Source organism: Drosophila simulans, chromosome X (genome assembly GCF_016746395.2).
Source record: "Drosophila simulans strain w501 chromosome X, Prin_Dsim_3.1, whole genome shotgun sequence".
NCBI lineage: Eukaryota > Metazoa > Arthropoda > Insecta > Diptera > Drosophilidae > Drosophila > Drosophila simulans.
Window position 1 is genome coordinate 3,428,172 of NC_052525.2, and position 24,695 is coordinate 3,452,866.

The 24,695-nt window shown below is 38.6% G+C and overlaps 1 protein-coding gene and 2 long non-coding RNA genes across 6 annotated transcripts in view; 2 read left to right on the top strand and 1 right to left on the bottom strand.

Moving 5' to 3' along the window:
• LOC6725036 overlaps positions 1–24,695 on the top strand; it is a 58,778-nt gene that overhangs the window by 21,485 nt on the left and 12,598 nt on the right. The window contains exon 1 of one of the 4 annotated variants that reach the window (XM_039297951.2): positions 13,342–13,449. The exons of the other annotated variants lie outside the window; for them this stretch is intronic. Within the exon in view, the coding sequence (XP_039153885.2) occupies positions 13,351–13,449 (99 nt within the window). The 5' untranslated portion in view covers positions 13,342–13,350. Of the gene's footprint in view, positions 1–13,341; positions 13,450–24,695 lie in introns of those variants that run through there. 4 annotated transcript variants of the gene reach the window in all.
• LOC120285379 lies at positions 18,212–23,776 on the top strand. Its single transcript, XR_005544683.2, has 2 exons — positions 18,212–20,958; positions 23,741–23,776. It is a non-coding gene; the product is annotated as an uncharacterized LOC120285379 (long non-coding RNA).
• LOC120285378 lies at positions 20,539–23,741 on the bottom strand. The gene is made up of 2 exons (XR_005544682.2): positions 21,477–23,741; positions 20,539–21,381 (listed from the first exon to the last, which is right to left on the bottom strand). It is a non-coding gene; the product is annotated as an uncharacterized LOC120285378 (long non-coding RNA).

The following is a 24,695-nucleotide window of genomic DNA, read 5'->3' on the forward strand; positions in this document are numbered from 1 at the left end:
TTGTTTTTCCTTATTAATTTATTACATATTTTTAGTTTTCTTTTCGTAAGGTTCTTATTTCCCTTCAAATATTCTTTTGGCTCTTTCCACTTTATTCGTTTTGGGTTTTTCCGCTTTTTCCCTTTACTTCTCCCCATCAGGGCATTAAAGCTCTCGGCTCTAACATTTTTGTTATGGCACTCGCTGATTAAATGGAAGGCGGCCGTATTTTACACTTATTCCAAATAATCGGATGGCAAAGTTTTCACATCAGTCAGAATCATAAAATGCATTAAGGGGATTTCCCATCAAAGATAATTTTCTCAATAACAATATTTGTTTATTGGAAAATGGTATGAAATAAATATATGGTATATATAATATATAAATATATTCATTACCATCTCATTTTAGTTTTACTCGCAGTGTAAAATAATCATTCCCACTGTTTGCATGTGAATTTGTATTACCTGACACATTTACTCGTCGGTTTCTGAAGCTTTTTTGGTGTGTGCCAGTTGTTGTCTATCTTTCATTTTTTTTCGGCCTCACTTTACTTTCGGTTTGAGCTTCGGCGTTGTTACCTTTAACCCCACCTCTCCCACCAACAGTACCCATCCCAAAAAAAAATCCATACCCTCACACACATTTATACGTAGAGCTGCAGATATTTTCCAGTTCTGGGGACTTTGCCGATTTTCCAATGCAATTTTATTCGGTGCAGAGGCGTGGGCGTAGCAAAGTGGGCGTGGTGGCTGGCTAAGTGTGTGCGTGTATGTGTATATATAATTCTGTGTGTTTTCCTTTCCTTTTTGCTAGTGCTGCTGCATTTTTTTTTTGTTTTCTGTACTGAGCTGGAACATGGAAAACACACCGTAGGATTTTCTTGCTGCATTTTCATTTTCACACTGGAATATGTCTCTGATGTGGAGCTGGAAAAGCTCTCAAGTTGCATGTTGCACGCGTATGTGGACGACACCCCATTCTCGTCCCCTTCGATCCGAGCCATTTTTGACCCAGGCTGGAGCCCGGGGAGACCTCGGATCCGGATTTTGTTACCCGGGCCCGTAGCGCCATTTCTGATGATTTGCAAAGTGGATTTTGTGTATTTGACGATTGTTCGATTCCATGTTGCTGGTGCTGCCGTTGCTGCTGTTGCTGCTACTGCAGCACCATTGCAAAACTGGTTACTGTTGGCTGACTGCAGTTGGCAACTATAGCTCTCTCTCCCTCTGGCCAGCCTCTGTCTCACTTAGCTGCTGGCTGGTGGTAACCCTTTCTTGACGTACTTTGCTCTTTGCTCTTCCTTGGAATTGCCCAATAAAGATACGCAATGCACTTTATATTTTCTTTAAGTCTCCTGAGCGTGAAGGGCACTTATAGATACAGGTGCTACGTAGGAATTACTGTATCACTCCAAGATATCTCCAAGTTTGTTTCCAATTATTTGGGCTAACCGAGTTGGTGCTCGTAGCAGCTATTGGCTAACTCACAGTTAGCGATGTCATTTTTATTATACTACCCAAAATACTTGTGAATATGCATTGGCTATGTATGCATGCCTATCCACACCACTTCTTGCTGGCATCTTCATCGACTGTCTTGGCATTATAATTAGCCGAAACACCGACCTCTGAAAATGTGAGCACTAACGCTGCCACCTTCGATTTTTGGCCCATGTGCCGGGTGCGGGGGCATGTGTATGTATGTATGTGAGAAGGTATGCCCCATTGTACATTATACATATACATATGCGTGCGTATTCGTATATTGTGTACATATGCCACGAGTACTGTACACAAGTTTTGCAGTCCATTTTGCTACACTTAATGTGCGCTTGTTGCCGCCGTTGTTGCTGCCGTGCGTTTCTGTTGGTGTTGCTGCCACAGCAGCAACATCTTGCTGCTGTTGCTGCTGCCTCTGTTGTTGTTGTTGTATGTGCGTGCGGAATATTATGCGCCGCGCACAACACACAAATCTATGGTGTATATGTATATATGTATATCCGTTGGAGAGAGTGGTCCAAAGGGGAGAGGAGGGGGCTCGAGATATATACACACAATCCCATCTATAAAACGACGCATGCCGCGATTGCGATGCGACGACGTTGCTGCCGTGCTGCTGCCCCTGATGATGCTGTTATTGCTGTTGTTGCGTCGTCTCGTGGTTGTCGTTGTCGGCCACTTCATCATCGACAAGCAGCAAGAGCAAGAGCAAGAGCAGCAGCAACAGCAGCAGCAGCAGCAGAGGCACAGGCTGTTGGCTAAAACAAAGCAGAGGACCCGGACCCGGACCTCGGCCGACAAAAAGGACGACTTGTGTCCTGTGTGTACGTGCTCTGCTCGCACCCCCTTTCTCTGACTGCCGCCCAGCTGTGGATGGCCAAAGAGCAACGCCGACAGAGTGCCCCTGCTCCTTCAATTACCCTCGAAAGTGACGGAATGGCATGATGGAATCTTGGATGGTCGTCCGGCCACCGGAGGCAGCGAACTCCGACGGAGTGAGCTAACCTAATAACTCCTAATTGGAAGACCAATTTCATGCCCTACTTTTTGGGGTAGACATGGGACATAGAGTATTATAGACCTAAACCGACTAAGCTTGAAGAGCTCTTAACTCTTCTTCTGATTCAGATATTTATATATATCTAAAATATATCGCGCCCTGAAAGTCAAATTAAATCATAAATTAGGTAAATTTGTACTATGATAATGATAACTATCACATCACCTGTCACTCATAACAAGGCTAGTTTGGCAGTAACTAGCCTGCGATTTACCCTTTATGATGGAATCCCGTCCAGTCGAGTCGAGATTCGCGCTGTGTACCAGGCGAATAAATGTATCTATGCAGTCCCTGGGCTGCAACGCAATTGTTGCCACCTTGTTCTGCCTCTTCTCGGCTGAAGAGCGAGTCAAGCGGATGGATGAGATGAGGGGACGCGGATCTGGGTATATGGCCAAGACGGATGCCAAAAGGGGTGCTAAAGAGCAGGTGTCGAGTGGGGGGTGTGTGTGTGTGTGTGTGTGTGTGGTGGTGGAGTAACCACGATGAGGCCGCGAACCTGGCGACGAAAACTGAACTGGCTGAAAACGATGCGAATTTAGTGAGTTAAGTCTCGTGTTTGGAGGGTTAACATGGGCACACGCCGGGGGGCAGGAAAAGATAATCGCAACAGCTGTATTATGTATATTCCTTGAGCGAAAGAGTGCAATTTAAATGGCGTTGTTTTTACCTCTGTAATATTTCAATTCAATGAATAATACCATCTAATGATGAAGCTTGTTTATGCTATTTCATTTCAAATATATTGTAAATATACAAAATGATATAAAAAAACAGATGATGATATAAGTACAAATCATACGTTTACAAAGCAAAACAAAAAAAACACTAAGTGGATATGGTGGCTATACGCTCTTGACCGCTGCTGTTTGGCCCGGACCTGCACGAAGAAAAAAGCAAACAGTTTGCGAAAAAAAAGTGTGTGTGCGCGAATGGGCCACGACGTCAGCGTGGGCAGCGCAGTCGGCGTAGCTTACGCATTTCGAAGTTTTTAGCTAAGTTGACGTCGCTGCACTTGTGCGTTAGTGTGGGTGTGCGTGTGCGCTGGTGTGTGTGCGAGAGTGCGTTTAAATTGAAAATGCTGCTAGGCGAAGTGGAAACCAACCACCTCCCCCACGTCCACCCACCCGCATCCCGCCCACCCCTCTGCACCCATCGCCATCCATGGCAGCATGCAAAGCGAGCGCTGACGTCGCCGTCGACGTTGACGTCGGCAGAGGGGGTGAGAGACAGGGACAAAGACGAAGAGCGAGCGAGCGAGAGAGAGGATGAGAGAGGGAGGGCGAGAGAGAGAGAGAGAGATAGAGAGAGAGCGACAGGGCGACAGGGAGAGGGACAGAGAGACGTGCAGCATCAATTCAGTTTCGGTTTCAGTCGCAATTCAAACGCCATCAAAATCAAAACGGTAACGAAAAAACAACAACAAATATCAGCAGTAACAAGCAAAAAGCACAAATGCAATTTCCAAGTGCCAAACCAAATAAAATGAATAGCAACAATCTAATCGAATGAAAATAAAGGGGAGAACACACATACATATGTAACACGGCTATGTGCTGAAAGAAGAAACAAACAAAAACAAATTAACATCATAAAATATCCAAACGCGTTGTGCTTTTTTTTCCTGTGTACCTAGTGCATGTTTCATTTTATTTAAACAATTCAAATTGTTTAAGTAAGAACAAGTCTAAACGTCTTAGACCGCTCTATTTTTGTTTTCGTGTGCTTTTTGTGTGAGTGCCACCGGTTCCGGCCAAATGCAGTTGATCTAAAATATTGAATTCAACGAAAAAAAATAAGATGCAAAGCAAAATGAAAAAAAACGGAAACATTCAATAGTGTAGGCAAAAAAAGTTACCAATAATAAATGTGGGCCACATTTTTGGGGATGTTTACCATTATTCGAAAGAAGTGATTTTGAATTTTATTGAACGGCAGGGAAAATAGTTTCAATTCCTATTTTGGTTTCTCATAGATACAGATACAGATTTTGTATACAGATTGTATACAAAATAATTTTGTCTACAACAAAAATGAAAATCATAATCTATAATTACGAATTGAGATACATTTTCCTCGGGGAAAATAGAAAAAAAATCTGTGAGTTTATCCTGTCCACAAAGGACGCAAATTTCCCGTCTACTTTCCCTGCGCTGACAAAAAAAAATAAACAAGGGATATTAAGTTAAAATAAATTTGTACATCGAAAAGGAATGGAAAACCCTTTTTTCCGCATAGGAAAAGAAAATGCCCGAGAACTGGCGAAAATCACGAACAAATAGGCAGCAAAAATGGAATTTTTTCAAAGCTTTGGTGCTGCTTGCCTTTTTTGCCTTTCTTCTTTATTTTTATTTTTCATCACCCAACCCCTCCTCCCATGCATTTTCATCATCATGTGCTTTGTGTATACACTTTGTGCTATTTTTTTGCACAAAAAAAAGTTGTTTATATGTAAATTGTATCTGTACATACATATATCGCGTATCTGTATTTCGCGTATCTGTGTATCTAGTATCTGGCAAGCATGTCTCGAACAAATCACGTATTTTTCTCCAATTTTTATTGTTGCTGTTGCTCGGCGCCAGAGATAACGGTTCGGCGATCTCGACTCGCAAAAGTATCTCGCGAATCTGATGGATACACACACAGAAATTGATATTGCCCCCTCAATTAACATGGCCAAGTAGCTCTTGCTTTAAAGCCAACTTCTTGTTTGCCCCCCCACCCCCCACACACACACACTACTGTAATTGCTATAGTAGTTACTGTTGTTGTTGTTGGTGGTGCATCAGCATTGTTGTCAACCGTCTGCCAACAACAACATTAAAGCAAGAGAAGCAAAAAGACGGCTAAAACCCAACGAGATAGCCACCGAAGCAACGGCTCAACTTCAACAGAAAAAGCAGCTAGGCCACAAACACACAGTCGGCCTGTCAACGGTACAGTGGCCACTCGCTAGTAGTAATTTTGAGTTAAACGGCCAATGAGGAAAGTAAAGAAAGTTTAAGAACTTAAGACTGCATACACAAATCGGTTTCCTAACATAATTAAATATATATTGAACACAACGAGCAAATTCAACTTGAACAGAGTGGTGGCTAATATGCTTTCATCTGCCTTGTGGCGAGTCCACTGTAAGTTGTGCTGAATATATTCATGCTGCAGACGCTTTTTCCTTCTTATTAGAATTAATACACACAACTTCGGATACACACAAAGGGGAAAGGGGGAGAGGGAGGGGGGCTGCCGGGGCAGGGCCGTCGTTCAACAAGGGGGTGGGGCGGGGCGAGAAGGGGCTTTCAAAAAGTCAGTGGTGGACGGGCGATGGGGGAAGGGGTGGGTTGTGTGCCGTTGGTATTTGAACTAAATTCAATGCTTGGTCTTTTCCCTCCGTCGCCGACTTTGTCTCTTTATATTTTTTCCATTATGTTTATTTATTTTTTTTTTGTTTTTGTTTTTTTTTTTGTTTGGCAGCCTTCGTGGCAAGACTCGAAGTCGAATCCCCGAGACCGATTTCGAAGTTGACTCGCGTCCGAAACTCGGCGCAAAATGAGCGAGAAATTATCAGAAAGGTGTGTGGTTGTTTGGTGTGGGGTGTGGGGTGTGGGGTGTGAGGAGGGGTTTAATCGAGCGACCGATGGACACAAAAATAATAAAACCCAAACACAGCCGAAATTTGTCGCTGCCTTAGAGTACATCCACACAGAGACCCATAAAGATATACATGTATTTGGAGTGCTTGTACATTATATATTTATGCGTCAATATATCCGCACGCACCCAAGTACATAGCACATATGTCAGGCATAAACCACCGATTCGCTGGTGTATACATAATTTTTTTTCTGTTTGAGATTGAAGTCAACACAAGGAACAACTGTTGTGTTGTCGCTCTATTAAATAAACGCTCTTGTTTCATTCTCGGGAATTATCGATCAAATTGGGTTAGGATACCTAATACATACAATGTAAACAGAAGGAAGTGGTCAGCTGACTATGAGATACACTGATTGACATTAAATAATTTAATTATATACCATAATATTTGATAGTATAACATTTGAGTTTTAGATGCATATACACATGTACATAGTTTCTAAAACGTTGGATAACAGTTGGGCTTTTAGACTTTCGGCTGTCGACGTTTCCGAGGCTTATCGCTGGAAAGTTGATGGTGTCTCTGGTGTTCCCTAGTGGTGTTGCTAGCTGGGATGTTCTTTTTCTTGGGCACCGACTTGTACAGTGGCAAATATGACTTCAACCGGTTCAATGGTTGAAGCTCTTCGCCTCTTCCTCCTCTCCACTTTTTTTTCGTGTCGCTTGTTTAGATACAGATACACATTATGTACACAAGGCGATTGTTGTTGCTGCGTCCAAACAGATACGTGAATACTGCATATATACAGATATACAGCAGATATACAAGAGCTTATATATATATATATGAATATATATATATTATATATTTATACGTATATAAATAAATGTACACAGACCTATATAGCGAAGAGACCAAGTCTTGAAGTCGACTTGAGTCGCCACTGTGATGCCTACAGTTTACCATTTCATTTTCAGACGGCAGAAAGTACACACATCTATACATATGTATATTCGTATTTTTTCTTTTCTTTTTTCATATTATTATAGCAAAAATGTTTTTCTCCTTTGGCACGTTGCTTCCCACTCAATTTCCCCTCATTCCATTCTGCATCATTTATTCATGCACTCATTTGCACATGCTCCCCGATTTCCCCAATTCCATTTGACGCTTATATTGTTTCGCGCCCCCTTCTATTTCTTCGTTTAATTTATAAAAATAAAATGCCAAAGGCGGCAGAAGGGAAAACTTTTATTTAGGGGTTGCTAATTTGTTGTTTAATTAAATATACATTATGCGACGAATCCTTAGATCTGTGTAAAGAATTCAAAAATATTAAAATAATGGTATCGATTTTGCGAAAACCCATTTTTAGTGTGACCAAATGTATATCTGCACAACATCAATTCATTAGAGCTTTCAAGAAAAATTACTAAAACTTAAATATTTATTTAATTTCTATAGATTCTTTGAATCATTTTGATGGTGTAGTTGATGATGGGCTGAGTCAGAAAATACCGATGAGAGAATCTGAAAAATATGTGCATGAGACGGCGGAAAAGATTCAAGAAGACTGTGGAATTTATCACTCAGTTGACTCATTTCGGGGGCATAAATTATAATTCGATAATGCCACACATGCATAAGTATGATGTATGATATATATATAATATCACCGGATCGAAAAAAATCGTCTCACCATTTGGATCAAACTTAAACTTTATACTCTCACGGTCGTTGTAATAACTATTTAATGAACAACTCATTTAGCGGTGATTTGTGTGAGCTTAGATAAGAATATTATTGTTAAAATTTTGGATCTGCGAATTGAAATAGTAGTTCACCCTGTTTACCCCTATATCACCCATTTTCGAATATTGCAATTGCTTTCTGGCATACACATTATTTCCGCCTGACAACAACAATGCGAATACGAATAGGACGAAGAAGGAGAGAAGACGAAGAAGAGGATAAAGGGGAGGTGGCGGATGGTAGGTGGGTTTCGAGGGGTTTGGGTAGAGGGGGGTAGTTGGAGGCAGGGGGTATGAAACCCGAACAGTTATGCTAGAACATTTTGGTTGTTGCCTTTGCTACAATTTTTGCACTTGCGTGAGTGCGTGTGTGTGTGTGTATGTGAGCTGTATCTGTGAGTGTGTTTGCACACAGATACAGGCTTATGTGCTCGTGTTTTTTCCCCATTTTTTTTTTTGCTTGCGCGCCACGAAAATTTTTGTTTTGCTCTCAATGCCTTTTCTGCTCGTTTTGTTTTATCAGTATATATGTGTGTGTGTGTGTGTGTGCTTGTGTGTCTGCGCTGTCTTAGTATGTGTGAGTGCACTTCTGCCGCCGTCGGCAGAGAGCGTCATCATTTCGGTTTAATTATTTATTTTTCCTCAGCCGAAAAAGTAAAATAAACAAAACCACAATAAAACACGCGACGCGAGCTAAATATAAATATACGACAACATTGACAAAAGATTACAAAATTAATGCCAATTAAAAAACAACCCAAATAATTGACTTAAACAAAAAGGCAACTGAAAAAGTATTCCTAGTCCAACTGTTGGTTGCAAAAGCCATCTTTTCTTATCAGTTCTTCTCTTTGTTCTTCTCTTTTGGTTAGGAAAAAATTAACCAAAACTGTAATATGGCATAATAGTGTTAACGGCTGGTCGAATTTTTTTCAAGTGTTTTTCTCTGCGGACTTCGCAGTCGACGTTGACGTCACTGCGGTCGTTGATACAAATTTTTTACCTTGAGCTCATTTCAAGTTTAAACAAGCAAACAAAAATAAATAAACCAAGAAATAAAACGAAGCGAAAATCGGTAAAGCAAATAAAGGCAACAAGAAGGCAATAAAATATTAAGTAAGAAAAAGCAACGAAAATCAAACGAAAGGCAAGAATAGGTTTATATAAAACTATACGGTTAAAAGTGCAGCGACGCATAAAAAGTTTTTGTATCAAGGTCTTTGTCAAATTAAAAAACGCACTAATAAATGCTAAAAAAAAAGTGTAAACACGGATACAACCCGGCAAAAATAACTAAAATATAAAATGTATATATAGATGAATGTATAAATGTATATACATATTTCTAACAACAAGAACGTAAAGTCAATTGTGTGTGTGTGTAATTTTTTTTTGTTGTGCTTCTTTTCCTGCAGGCAGTTAAATTTGAAAAGTTCCAAAAAAGCGATACATAAAATAGATATATATTTACATATGTGCGGCGGTTTTATCTACATGTGTGTGCAATGCAAAATTGGCAATTGCAGGCGCCCAGCTATCAACAACATTTTCATCATCAACATCTTCACCACCACCAACAACAACATCAACAACAACATATAACGCAAGTGCAACCACAACAACAGCAACTTTTGGTATTGCCACAGCAGCAGCAGCAGCAACAACAGCAACATTTGCGAGTGTGCAACAATCAAATCAATAACAACAATAACAGCAGTAATAGCTGCCAAAACAGCTATCAATATAGTTATAACAATAATAATAACACCAACACCAACACCAACAACAGCAATCAGCAGCTGCAGCAACAAATTGTGAATAACAACAACAATCTCGAGGACGATGTGTATTATTTATTTTATAAAGATTTTTATGTAAGTTTAAAATTTCTGGAACAAGTTTCGTTTCTAGGGGTCACCTTACTTTTGTCGATCTGTCTCCATTCATTACTCACTAATATGGCTAATCTAAGGTTCAACTTGGGTGGGAAATGGGGTAATATCACCTGCATATGTAGCGGTTAAGTTGGACCTCACCTTATGTTCAAAGGACTCGTTTATCTATCTACCCACCATATCATTTCTATTCCATTGCGTTGTACTGTACATATGTACATATGTATGTGGTAGTTACATGTAAAGTGCCCTTATGGCACTTTTTGTTGTGTAAAATTGAGGAGGTAGCAGCAATAAGTGCATTTCAATGTCAATGCCAATAAATCGTCGACACTGCCTTATAGAGAGTATAATATTTGGTGTATTTTGTTCTGGTTCGTTGAATATACTGTGTCAAAATGAAACAATATTGTGTTCCAGATAGATATGTATGTATGTACCTAGACCTGATTGCTTGCTTAATTTAAGTGCAAAGAAAATGTGTATATTGTTACTATATTTCTACCCGCCATCGTACTGACTTTGATCCATATCCATATCGCATTTATTGCTGTTTATTTAGCCAAACTAATGCGTCATTTTGGCTGCATTTATTTTTCACTCACTCTCCATGAGAAACGGTTGGGGAAATAGAACCCCTATATACTGTATACTACTGCTACTGCCGATGTTCCTCGATATGATTTAGTTTAGTTTTATTCGGCGTGTGTACATACAGCTGTGTTCAAAAAAATAGCAGTGCGATGGAAACTAATAAACACAAATGTATTTCTCCATGTCCCTTTTTGGAATCCACTTTTTTTTCCACTTATTTTTGTAAAATGGAATGTATAGATAAAGAAAAAAAGAAAATCCCGTCAGTTTTTCATGTTATCCTTTTTTTATTTACATTCTTGAGCAAATTCACCACTTTTAGGCTGTTCATAAAAATAGCAGTCTCTGGTTTCGTCCATCGTAAAGTCTCGAAATGATCAATATTTTCTAAAAAGTGAGTTTGGTTAAGTTAATTCGTAAATTTTAAAGGGCAATAAATTAAAAAAAAATTTAAAAAATTTTATTTTAGTGGGTAGAGGACACCACTGCTCCCAGGAGACAAGAATGTTAATTTTTAAGCTTAGAAAGGAAGGAAAAACATATAAGGACATTCAAAAAACCCTTGAATGTTCTGCTAATATGGTATCCAATGCCATTAAATATGAATGGAAGCCCGAAAACCGTGGTACCATACGTAAAACCACAGATATAGAGGATCGGCGCATAGTTCGTTACAGCAAAGTCTATCCTTTTGCATCCTTTGGGGACATAAAGTCTGAGTTAAACTTGGGAATAAGCGTCGTTACTATTCAGAGATGACTACTGAATCAAAATTTAAGCGCAAGGAGTCCACGAAAGGATCCCCTACTTAGCTCTAGGCATATTAAGGCAAGGTTAAGCTTCCCTAAAACCTACCTAATCTGGCCAGTCTCCAAATGGCGTAATATCCTTTGGACTGATGGGTCAAAAATAGTTCTATTTGGTGGAACTGGTTCACTACAGTATATCTGATGACCTCCAAACACGGAGTACCACCCAAAACACCCACTGATGACTTTCAATCATGGTGGACCTAAAATCCTGGTATGGGCTTGTTTTTTTTACAATGGTATGAGTCCATAACATATGATTTATGGTATTATAGACCAAAACGCATATGCAAATATACTTAGTGATGTCTTACTGTCATATTCTGAATATAATATGTCCTTAAAATGGACTTTCCAACAGGATAATGATACGAAACGCAGAAGCAAATCGGCTAAGAATAGGTTCAGCCAGAATAGAATAGATGCAATGCCGTGGCCAGCATCATCTTCCGATTTAAACCCGATTCAAAACCTGTGGGGGGACATTAAACAATATGTGTCGAAGAAATTCCCGACGTCTAAGGCTCAGATTTGGCAAGTTGTGCAGGATGCAAGGTCAAAAATACCCCCCTAACGTTGCCAGGACCTGGTGGACTCCATGTCGCGTGGGTGTAAGGCTGTGCTGGCTAACAAAGGCTATCCAACCAAGTATTAGGCCCTAATTAACACATTAAAAAGAAAAACTAAGTTCGTTCTAAGTCAAGTTGATTTTTTTTTACTATTTTTTCATAGCACTGCTATTTTAGTGAACACCTGAATTTCTGCCTATTATGTTGTTTTAATCTATATTTTCGAAACTGTTGAAGAAATACAAGTGAAACATTTGCTAAATTGTTTGAAATTAAATACCTAACGATATTATAAAAAAAATTTGACCATTAAAATTGTAAATCATAGGAATTTTTTAACTTAAACTCGCAGGTCCCAAGCACTGCTATTTTTTTGAACACAGCTGTATATATACATATGCGTACATATTGGGTAAGCTTTCGCAACACATTTTTTTTGCGATGGGTTCCCAATTTACACTATTTGCTCTGGTGAAAAAAGATGCACATGCACTTAAAATGCTGTTTGCTTGTATTTTCGGTGAAAAGAAACGTCCATGTTCACATAAATCTTGTGTTCTGTTGTTTAACTAGATTTCAGGCAAATTGAAATTGATAGTCATGGTGAAAAGATGGGTATTACTATACAATATTTATTTCTGGTTTATCACATGCTTTTTTTAACTAAAAATAAATAAATATTTAATGTGTTTCGTCGTGTGAAATGGATATGTAAATGTAGAGAAATGTGAATTTATAAAATTAAATCGAAGATATTTCAAATCTGCGTCCATCACCTGCAAATGAAAATGAAAAATCAGGGAACATTATGGAAATTAACAAGAGCCCAACGAAATTCTGTATTCAGATACAAACGTATCTGTGTCCGGGCCTCTATCTTTATCTGTATCGGGCGGTTTTTTTTTTTCGTGGAAGGTAATTGAATGAACGATTTGCAACCACTAAAAAGGGCAAAAACTTATTGTAATGCGTATTTTTCTCAATCTACGTCTATCTCCCTCTCGCTTTTCCTTACGCCGTCTTGCCATCTCTTTCTGTGCGTCTGGAACATGTTAATTACGCATTAAATGTGACAGGGCTTACATCGCCAATTCCACTTTCCAATCGAAAACAGAACACAATAATAATACAAAACTGCGCACTTCATTCAATCCAATCACCTTCTTCTGCGCTGTTGTTTTCTTTACACAAGCCCACGTGGTGTTTCATTCCCAACCCCAGAGATCCAAATTGTCATCGTTTTTAGAAACTTCTAGTCGTCCATTGATGAAAATGACATTGACGTCGTCAAGGCAGGGGAAAGAGTGGAAAATGCAAACACGAATGCGACACAATTTGAGGATTACATAATAAATTGGTTAAATTTTCTCTTGATCCATTTATATCAGCATTTGTATTTTAATTATACTCCAAGAAAGAAAATCTCGAATTAATGCCAAGGTTGTCCTATTTGTGAAACTGGGGTGTAGAGTTCTTCACATACACCGATGGAAGAAATTATGAAAAGAACTTTTAATCACTTTTGTATGTCTTAATTTCTTCGCCTTGGTTTTCTCTGAAATCCTAGACCAAATTTGGTCTAGTAGTCCCATGGTGCTTAGTTTACTATGCATATTGTGTCAGAATTCATTTGGCTCTACATTATATATTTTTGCTATATCGGACGAATCTCTGTACCGGGTAGATCCTGTAAGTTTATATTTTTTAGTTTTATTCGGCGTATATATTGGGTAAGCTTTCGAAAAACTTTTTTTTGCGATGGGTTCCTATTTTACACTATTTGCTCTGGTGGATTGAAGTGTCCGGTTTGGACCACCCAAATACGTCACTATATTTATTAATACTAAGTGGTAAGCGAAAGAAACGAGTTCAAACGTTATTAAACGTTTGAAAGTTTTGAAATACATATAACCAATGTGATTACAGAAGTATTGTTATAATACCTTCCAGCTTTACTTCTACTTTACCAACACTAAAATCATATACACTCTAAATCATATAACTATTGTGGACTCCTCACTCGGATGTCGAATTGAAAATGGCGAGTAGTTGGGAATTGTTCACTGGCCGCCTTTTCAATAATAATACAATTAAATAACAACAGTTATAGATCAGCGAGAGTGTGTGCATGTGTGTGTAGCGGTGTGTGTACATACCGTCAAATACATTCGATGTATATGCAAATGCATCTGTATTTGCGGGGCACACTTGTGTACACTTGCGTACACTTGCAATTGGCTCTCTAAAGAGATCGTTGTTGCTTGCTGCCAATGCAATCAATGACCAACTTGTTGTCGACACAAAAGCAGCCGAAATGCGAAACGCTTCCTTCTACCTGTTACATACTTTGCAACGAAACTAGTTTACTAATATAAACGGGTATAAAAATTAAACTTCGAGTGAAACAAAAAGCAATTAGTTTCCATTGATTTTCTGCCCAGTACCTGGCAATTTGTAACTAATTAGCTGTCTTCGGGTTTATTGGACATTATTCGCAGTTCAAAAAAGAGTTTACAATAAATCGATTTTATTGCCTAATGATGGACATGTGTACTACTTTAAACTTGGCTTCCATCGCCTAGTTTTCAAACAGCTTTTTCAGTTTTAAAAATTACAATCCATTTGAAGGGAATTGCGATGACAAAGTTGCTAAACTATTCAAGGTTTTTTAGTTTCAACCTCTCTGGCTTCGCTTATATAGTATATGTGTATACTATATACATATATGTATGTATATGTACCTCTCACGTTGTGATATTTCTTGGGGGGTTTTAAATAAATAATGCATTAAGTCAAAGTGCAATTCCCAAACAGACTTCTAAATTCCACTCTTGGTTTAAAGTTTAAAATTCATTTCGCACTCAAGTTAAGTTGAGAAGTGAAATAATTGCTGGGCAAACAATTGTAGATAAGTTTAGTATTTAACCTTTGATTTGGGGATAGCACATTGCCTGGGCTTGGCTTTAAATAAATATCAGAATTCGTTTAGTTTAGTTGTCTAGTTGATGTTCTGGTTACATTTTTTTATCCTGAAATGATTTCTATTATTGCTTACCACTAAGCATATTTTATTTTCTTAGCCTATCGTTTACCAATAAAATGTGCTGTGGTTGACTAGGCGTATACTTAATAAGTAATTATTAATACGCCGCGTGGTCTTCTGGTCGGTTTTTTTTTTCTCTCAATGTCTTTATTGCATCTTGTTGTGTTTGGCCCACGAAAGGAAAGATGATATAATATTTAGCTGAAGCAAAATTGTTAGCCAACCACCGAAAAGCATGGTACGCCATGCCAAGGAAAATCGAGGACTGCGAGTGGGTGGTGAAAATAGACAGGAAAACCAGATGAGTCGAGGCGACGACACGAAGGATGCGATGTCCAAATGGCAGTGGAAAGCGACTCGGAAACAACACCCCCCCCCCCCCCCCAAAAAAAAAAAAAAAAAAAAAAAAATTCCTAACCAACGCCTGCGTGTCTCGCGTCCTTCGTTGGGTATTTTTCCCTTTTTCCCTTCAATTTTTCCTCTACTCTGTTCCACCATCCACTTTTTATACTTCTTTCCATATTTCCTCATACCTTTTGTCTTACGCTCCGGCTTTTTCAGCTGTCTGTGCGACTCCATCATCTTGTTGGAAAAACTTTAAATAATTTAACACTCCAACCCCACCCCTTTTCCCCTCCCCAATCACTTTGCGGCTGTGGTGAATAACAAGTGTCGAACGGAAAAAATTAGATCTGAGCGGTTTCGGTGGGTTGGTGGTTTTCCATGTGTTGAAATCAGAGTCATGTTGAGTTAGTTTTTCCGCCTGGCGGTTGACGGGGCGGGGCTTTTCCGGACATAGTGAAAATGTGCTTTTGTAGCATATTTTGCTGCGCAGCATTTTGCAACTTAGAGATGAAAAATGTCGTACAATTACTCGTTGTTTAATGAATGAATGAATGAATATGGCTCTAGCCCTGAATTCTAGTTCTAGCGTAGCTCTGGTGACATTTGCTATATAAACTTATTCTTTTTACCTTTCTTTACTTTCAGGTAAGGATATAAAGAGTTCTCTTATTACTTGTGTCTAAATACTTTTTATGTAGAGATGTATCTGTCCTATGTGAGTATTATTCGCAATAAGGGGGAAACTTAGTTAGGAACTTGACTTGAATTTATATGTATCGGAATTTCATATATGTATGCTTATGTATAATTAATTAATTACTTAATTAATTAATTACCTATATAGTATAATTGACTATATAAGTGCCAGGGGAAAAGAGTTGCACCATTCTAGGAAAATAATGTGTAAACTGGAAAATGTCAATGCTTGCCAGAATTTTCCCAGTTTTAGTGTGGTAATTTATTGTGGTAATTATTGTTGTTGCTGCTTTCGCTTACACGTCTCTAGGCCATGTCCGCCATTTTGTCCGGGCAACACCCCCCGTGGGTCACTGCATCCGCATCCCTGGTTATCCCTCTTTTTGGTCCGTTGCTAACCAATAAGTTTGTGACTTCCGCCAAATAGCGCGAGACACGCACACTTACTCACGTTTGCTGTGTGAATGGGGAGGGGGGGTGGTGGGGGTTACTTTCGCCGAGTGCCCGAAACTTTCCCCACCCCTTGGCCATCACATGGCAACATTCACTCCGCCATTTTGAAATTGATACACAGCTAAAAAGAAAAAAAAAAGGAGCTGACGAGAAAAAAGTGCTGCATAATGAATGAAAGGGGGGACACAGCCAAAGAACTAGTATATTCCTTCAGTAAGCTTCGTAAAATATATATTTTTAATTACGAAACAGAAGCTCCAAAACTCTCCGAAATGGAGAATGGCCTTTTTGATCAAATTTTTTCACGTGTAGAAAATGGGGTGGCCAAATTTTGTTGGACAAAGGGGCATGGTGGCTTTGGAGTGCAGCAGGTGCAGGAGCGCCGAATGCATTTGGCCCAATGCATACGACCACACACACACACACACGTAGATGTTCTCCAAGCTTACACACACACACACACACACACACACACACACACATACAGACACGCACAGCAGTGCAGAAGCACGCAGCCCACACGCAGACAAACTTTCCATATTTCCAGGCGAGTTTGAAATATTTGCTTTGGCTTCGCTTGGCCTCTGTGTATTTGGCAGGCCATTCCCCCACCCCCCGTTTCTGACCCACCCACTTTTCACCTCTTCAGCCGCCCGCTGTGGCAAGAGTCCTATGCCACAAGCCAACCACCCCCACCCCCTGCCACCCTTTTCCTTTCTCTTTGGCTCTTTCCCGCCGCTAGTTTTTCAGCCTCTGCTGATGATTGCACTGCTTTCTCCAGCTCACACATACACCCCAACAAATCAATTACCTTGAAACGCATAAATAACAGCCGATGTTTGCATTTCGTTTGCAAAATGCAACATTATCCATTGTTCATGAACGAAGAATATCGGAAATTTGTTTTCATTTAAACAAGACATGGGAATTTTGCTCAGTGCAGTGCCCCTGTTCTGCTGCAGCTCTGCCGCTGCTCTGCCCTCGCTTTAGTTGTTGTTTTGTTGGCTCTCCACTCAGATGTTGCACTTGATGTTTGGCTACAAGTGCAAGCGAGACGAAAAACAATTCCAGTGGCAGTTGCCTGGTTGCCTGGTTGGCAGCAGCAAGGATGAGCCCTCCTTTGAAACAGCCATCCTATAATCGTTAACCCAAAAGTGAGCAGCGAATTTCGGCGAGAGCCAACCAAACCAACCCCGCCACCCGCCACCCGCCTTGGACAACATTTGAAATGATAGTGCGGGCGGTTTTTGGCGGTAGGGTTCGTTTGGGCCAAGTGAGGTAGTGGATTTGGGGGGGCGAGCGAGGGAGGATTTGGTGGTGGAGACCAGCACCAGCTGTGGCACCAGCCACTGCCAATGATGATGGCTCAAACCAATCAAACTACAGAATGCCTCGAACACCAGCATCACCCATACGCCCCGTTGGCCAGAGAGTTTTGAACGCACCAAGGAAAACCCACTAGAAAACCCACTAGACATGGCTGGATTAGGCCCAGGGTCGGAAATGTATGGTTTCCACCTGCTCTGATAGTTTCCATCGAATCTAGTATGAGTTATTATACGTTCAATTCAAATATGTTACAATTTCATATATTTATTTTTTTTTTTTAACATCGAAAAAGAAGCTGGCTGGGTCAGAAAAAAGCTTTTCAAGCTTGCGCTTGGTGGATAAAAATCAAGAAAAGTCGCTGGCGAATCTGAGTGTACAATCGGAATCGAAAAATAGAAGTTGTGACCAAAACGGACGGCAAAAAAAGGCGAAGGCGAAACAAAATGAAGAGAAGAGAAAGAGAAAGAGCAGCATGAACTTCCAATGAAATTTCGTATGACTTGCGTTCATTGTTGTTATTATAGCTGCTGTATATAGTGCCCCGATATATAGACAGACGCCAATACATCGGTCATATAAGTACGTATATATGCATGCATGTATCTACACATGCATACTCTTACACACGACTAAGTATGTCACAATTAGTCTGACTGATAAATATTCACGAGTTGCTCTTTGATTGAAATTTCAACTGAAACCAGAAAAGCTGCGAATCGCATTGGAATTCGCGTTAAATGCCCGACATGACAGATAATTGAAAATGCTGTCATTCAAATGCAATGAAAGATTAACAACCCTAATTAACCGCCCTAAAAACCGAGTTCTTTGTGTTGCCAACTAAAAATCGATGTACATACGTATGTATGTACATATGGATATGGGAATATTCCTACCATACTATTTCGCTCAGTATTTTCGGGTTTTGCTTCTCAGTTTGCTCTTTATTTGCCTTAGCGCTGCATTGTTTGTTCTAATTAAATCTTATCTAAACAATTTTAAGCACAAATTGTTTCAATGGCAATAAAAAGTAGAAAAAATCACAAAAGCTCGGCGAGAGCACACGGCAAAGTCGAGGGCAATGTTCTAAAGCAAAGGCTATATAATAAGCGCACCTCGATAGATTTTCCCATACACACTATACATACATATATTGTACATTTGGTTACATAAAAAAAAAACAAACTGCAAGATAAGGGAAGGGGAGAATCCGAGGGGCACACAAAAATGTGAGAATCAAAATCAATAACTCAATAGGCATTCGAAAAGGAAAACAGAAATAAGCGCAAAGCGAAACAGATTCGTTCAATAAATAATGCGTATACGCTTCTATATATGTATGTTTGTACACATGCATAATGTGATATACATATTTACATATACATACATACATATACATACATACATTTACAGGGAAACAAACGGGTTGTGTTTAACCCACAGCCAAAAGGCAATCGAAGGCTATCCTGACTTCTGGCTTCTCAGTCTTGGCTTTTGCTTTTTCGAATACTGACTATGACAGTCAGCCGATAAAGATGATCGGCCTAAGAGTCGGTCAAATAATGTCGGTTGGAAGGGGTGTACCCCGAGTCGAGTTGAGTCACCAGCCACTACATGCCCCATGCTCCAAACATGCGCTCATCCCCAGAATCGTAATTTGTGCCTCATTTATACACACAATTTCAATGACAAATCGATTGAGGTGCTCAGTTTGCCGATTTCTGGTTTATATTTATAAAACCGATTGGTAATCTACGCGGAATGGCAAGTACATACATATATACATACGTTTAGAAGGAAACACAAAATCGCAAATAGCGCTAATCAAGTTGGAATTGCAACAAACCCCATAATTGAATAAGATTTGTACATACATATATTTTACAAACTTATATTTATGTTTTTCTAAGCCTTTTTGGTAGTACCTTGCTACCTTGCTCGAAATACATATATGGGGAATGTGGCTCCGAGAATACACAATCTCTGGTGTATTCCCCACTTTTTCAGCTGCTTCCTCTGCATTCGTTATCTTTCTCTTTGTGTACATAATATACTTGCTTTCACATACATATGTATGTACATACATACATGTTTGTATATGTACGTAACACATTTTCCCGTTGATAAGAATAATGAAGTTAACTCAGAGTCATTCCGTTTCCGATTCAATCCGCAGTTCGATTCTTCGCTTTTTCATCACTTAATTCGCGCTTTTTTATGAAATTCAATTTTTATCAATTTGTACAAATAAATGTCCTATGTCCTGAATGCCTAGCTTAAGCGATGATTTTATAATGTTTTTCAAGAGCGATGAATTATGAAACTGCAGGGATAGTATAGGATGTATGTATGTATGTACCTATGAATGTATTATGCCCCATCTTTTCGATACTCATTTATTTTGATCTCGCTCTTTTCTCTGCCCTCTTGAATACCTCTAAAAATAAACTAATTTCCCCTGCAGTTTCGTTTTAATTTTATTTTTTTAGTCCTAAACAATTCCATTCTGTTGATAATTGAAATTTTTGTCAAGATTTCTCACCTATGAATGTACACATCATGGGTTTTGGATGTATTCATGAATGCTAGAAAAAAAACAAAACGGGGAATATTATTCATTCCTACAGATGCGGTAATGTTTCTGTTCTTGCTCCCTTGCCTTTTTTTATAATTTTTTTTGTTGGCAATTTTCAGTTTGTTTTGCTTTGCCGGGTATATTTATACATTTGTGATAAACAAAATATGTATATTTCACGTCGACAATGTCGGTTACCTCATATTTGACTCGGCCAGCAAATAAGAAGCGCATTTAACAATATGCCACGCCCCTCGCCCGTCGTCTGGCCCAAACGCCCAATCCCAATAATATCGGTAACTTATGTTTAACTTTGGAACAACACAAGTCAATTTAGAATTAATTTTCGACATTTATTTATTGAACTTTGACATTGTAAAGTTTTCACTGAGGATTTGATAGGGTATTCAACTTTTGGTCTTTTGCTTTCCGTCCGTCATTCGTGAGTTTTTATTTTGTGCGAATTTTCTGTTCTGTCGTCTTTTATTATTATTACTACAGTTTTATATATTTTTTTGTGTGAACCGTACTCTGCCGACGTCGCTGCCACTGCCAGCGCTGTCGCTTTGACGATTTGCGCTTTGCGTTGCGCTTACTCACAATCAAATCTCACGCCGCATTTTTAGTCTCAATAATAACTGAAACGAAAAACACGCGCAGCCGAAACGAAGCGCAAACCAAAGAGTAGAGCGAAAGAAGCAAGGAAGGCAAACGGCGAACAAAAACGCAAAACGAAAACGACGACACGTCGTCAAACGTCAGTTGCCTTTTATTTATTTTATTCCGCCACTCTTTCTTCTGTGTCCGTTCATTTTTTTTTTTGTTCCATTTCTTTATTTCCCAATGTTTGTATGTGTATGGATGTGTGTGCTGATTGTTTTTGCATTTCGCGTTTGCTCAAATAGTAAATTAAACTGTTTTTAAGTTATCCACAAAAAAAGGTCGGGGAGGGTGTGAAAAATAGAGGAGGCGAGAGCAACTCGTTCTTCGTCACTCGCTGCGTTTTTTGTTGTCGTGGGTCGCCGTCTTTTCCACTGACTGGGTCGCTCTCTTTCTCTCTTATCCCCTTCTCACACCTCATTTGCCTGTTCTTGTTATAGTTGTATTTGTTGGTTCAGCATAATTAGACGACTCTGCGAGAGTAACAGTGCTGTCAGTTCAACGGTTTTCCCCGCCAGATCTAATTGTAAGACAAATGAAATTTACCATTAGAATTTACACACTTTTATTGACGTCGAAATGAAAAAAATATTAAGTCGATTTTGTTATACAAACCGATATAATTTTTATTTGAAAGCTCTACATAAGATATGAGCTTCCAAATCCATCCATATTTTATAAATATTTATTCCAAATGTAGCACAAATAATTATATTGAGCAACACTGTTGCTCTCCACTTTTCATTGTGCTGTTTTGTTTTTGGCCCTCTTCGCCTCTCCCACATGACGTTCTCTATGTTTTTTCGCCATTGTTGTGTTTCTACATTCGCGGCATGTTAATTTGTTGATTCTCGTTCTCAATGCTTTTTTGTAGGTTTCTTTTGTTTTATTTGTCATACTCGCCGTTTGTTATCAAAAGGGAAACAACAAAAGGCCAACGACAAGCAAAGGCAAACAGATAAACGTCGAAAGCTTGTCGCATATTTAAGGTATTTGCCTGGTTTCATCTCGTAAAGCTTTTAAACATTCTAACTATGCTTTCCATTCGTTCCGTCTTCTTTTTTCTAATTGATTACGCGTTTTTATAGAATTTCCGATCGGAAATGCCGAATTAAAGTCTAATTAGGGGGGTATGCAGAAAATGTAGAGGGAAAAAAAAGCAGATTTCGATATTTATCAAATAATTTTTCTTATCTTTTTCGGTTGACCCAGATGATTGAAATCGTATAAAATTCTTTTAAATCTTGCCTTTTAACGTGTTCGATAACATATCCCTTCATATGTTTGTTCGTGATTTTTTCAATCTTTTTTCACCTCGTCTTCTTTATCTATCAGTGTCTCTGTTTTGCTCACTTTGCTTTGCTATTTTTCTGATTGTGCGACAACTGCTTAACAATTCACAATTATGTACATATGTATGTACGTATAGATCTACAGTAAATCCTGTGATTGTATTTATTGTGTCGCCCAAATTTTATGAATTTTGTGTAACATCTAGAAACTATCTATAAGATCAAAAATATCTTTTTTGGAATGGTGTTTACTTCTTTTAGATAGATAAAATAACTCTCGCGTTTGTTTTGAGGAGATTTTACTGTCGTTTCGTGTGCACATCTGACTATGTAGTGTCCGTGTGTATTTGTTGATTGACTCAACTTGACGACGGAGACACACGCGCGCCCAATTCACAAAACTTTTGTTTTATACACCGAATCTTTTATTTTCTGTTTTCTTATTTGTTATGCTGTGTGATTACGTCAGCTGGCATTTGGTTTTTAATTTTCGAAGACCTGGGAAAGCATATACAGACAAACACACAAACACTCTCTAACTAACTCACTCATATGCAAAAAAAAAAGGAGAAAACAGGTACATAAAAGTGTGTAGAAAAATTTAATCATTTTGCTCTGGCACAGTTGTTGTTGACTTGTTTCTGGTGAAAGTTTCACAAATCAAATGGAGGAAAAATCAGCGACGAATCGCAAAAAAGTGCAACACAACTCATCCATTAAAAAGTAAAAATCGCTGAAAAATCCTAAAAAAAAAATAAATAAAAGGGAAGAAACCAGGGAAAATTGCAACTTAGAGTTCATTGATTTTCTTTTGCTTGTGAAAAACCGAAATATGCAAAAATGAGTATTTTACCTATTTTACCTATGACCAATACATACGTATGTATGTACACCATCTACACCAATGACTTTATTTGTGTATGTGCCAATTTAATTTATCTTCTCCCTTAATATATCCCAAAACGAATGAAAAAAATAGACAGAGAATGCATAAAAGTGCCTACAGCCCCGCATTATTTCTCTGTCTCGTTTTTTTTGTCCCCCCTCTCTGTCTTGCTTCATCACCTGTCATTGGCAAGGCAACCGTTAGCTTGCATTTTGTCGGCGAAGTAACGGCACAAGTATTGCCTTCTCTCTTTCATCTACAATATTTGTGAAAATACTAGAAAGTGATTCGATATTATTTTATTAAAAAGTGTCGTCATTTTCAGTTTTATTGTTCTTATTTATTTCTCCTAAAACGTGGTAAAGTGTATGTACATACATGACCATAAATATCTATTAATCCATAAACAATAGTTTTGTTGTGGCTATAATTGTGATAAAACAGCACTGGAACTGATTAATACGAGGGTTTTCTTTGTTGCGGTTGCTTTCGATTACGAAATGTACATACATGTGTATGTATGTATGTATGTGTGTATGTATATGCGTTTTGTATGTGTTAATATTTGCATTCTTAACGTGAGCTGCGCAAATTGAACGAAATAATAAATGCAGCCATCAAAAAATAAAAAGTCAAACGAAGCTCATAGATTTGGATATAAAAATGACTTAAACTACATATGTATGTGAAATGATTTACAGATATACCCCGAATAAAATGCTGTGGATAAGGGGATTTAAAAAATATGTAATTGCATTGCAGTTAGCGAATGTGCAAGCTTTCTAACCAGAGAACTGCAGCCCGCCACTCGCACTCTACGTCCACCCGATAAACACTCGGTACTCTAGGCACCCCGTTTTTTTTGACACCCTACTTGCGGCAACACAAAATACTCGAGTGTTTTACCGACGTTGTGTTTTTGTTACGAGTAAAAAAACCACCCGAGGCCTGCTGCGCAATAACTATTTGGGTGAGTGGACGCACAGTCAACGATCGGCCGCACGTCATTTTTTGTATGCGGGCTGCAGTTCTCTGGTCATTTTTTGTACGCCTAAAATTTGTATGGGAGGAAGCGTGACGGGTATAAGAAATGAAGGGTAAAAGGGAATACCCAAGAAAAATTTCGTGCTCACGTCTTTGATGGACTCAATGGGTGCCACCCGTTTCGAATCATTCCGTTATTAATTTTTCACACGTCGCTACCTGAATACTCTAATGACAAATATTCTTATATAAAGTTATTTTTGAAATGAATTTTGTGACATTATGACTATAATCTATATTTAAATAATAATAACGTAAATAATATATATAATATATAATAATATATAATATAATATATAATAATATATAATATAATATATATATATATATATATATATTATATTAATAATATATAATATAATAAAATATAATATAATATATATAATTATAATAATATATAATAATAAGATGAAGGGCATATTTTACAAAGTATTCGACAAAGTCTAGAGTCACGCCGAAAGAATAGTGTGTAAACGTATGGAGTGTAAAACGCATGGAGTTACGCATCTTGTCTGTGACTCGATTACCTACGAGACCACTCGAGTATTTTTGGAAACACCCGAGTATTTTTGGAAACACCCATGTGTTTAACGGTATACCCACAAGTGTTTT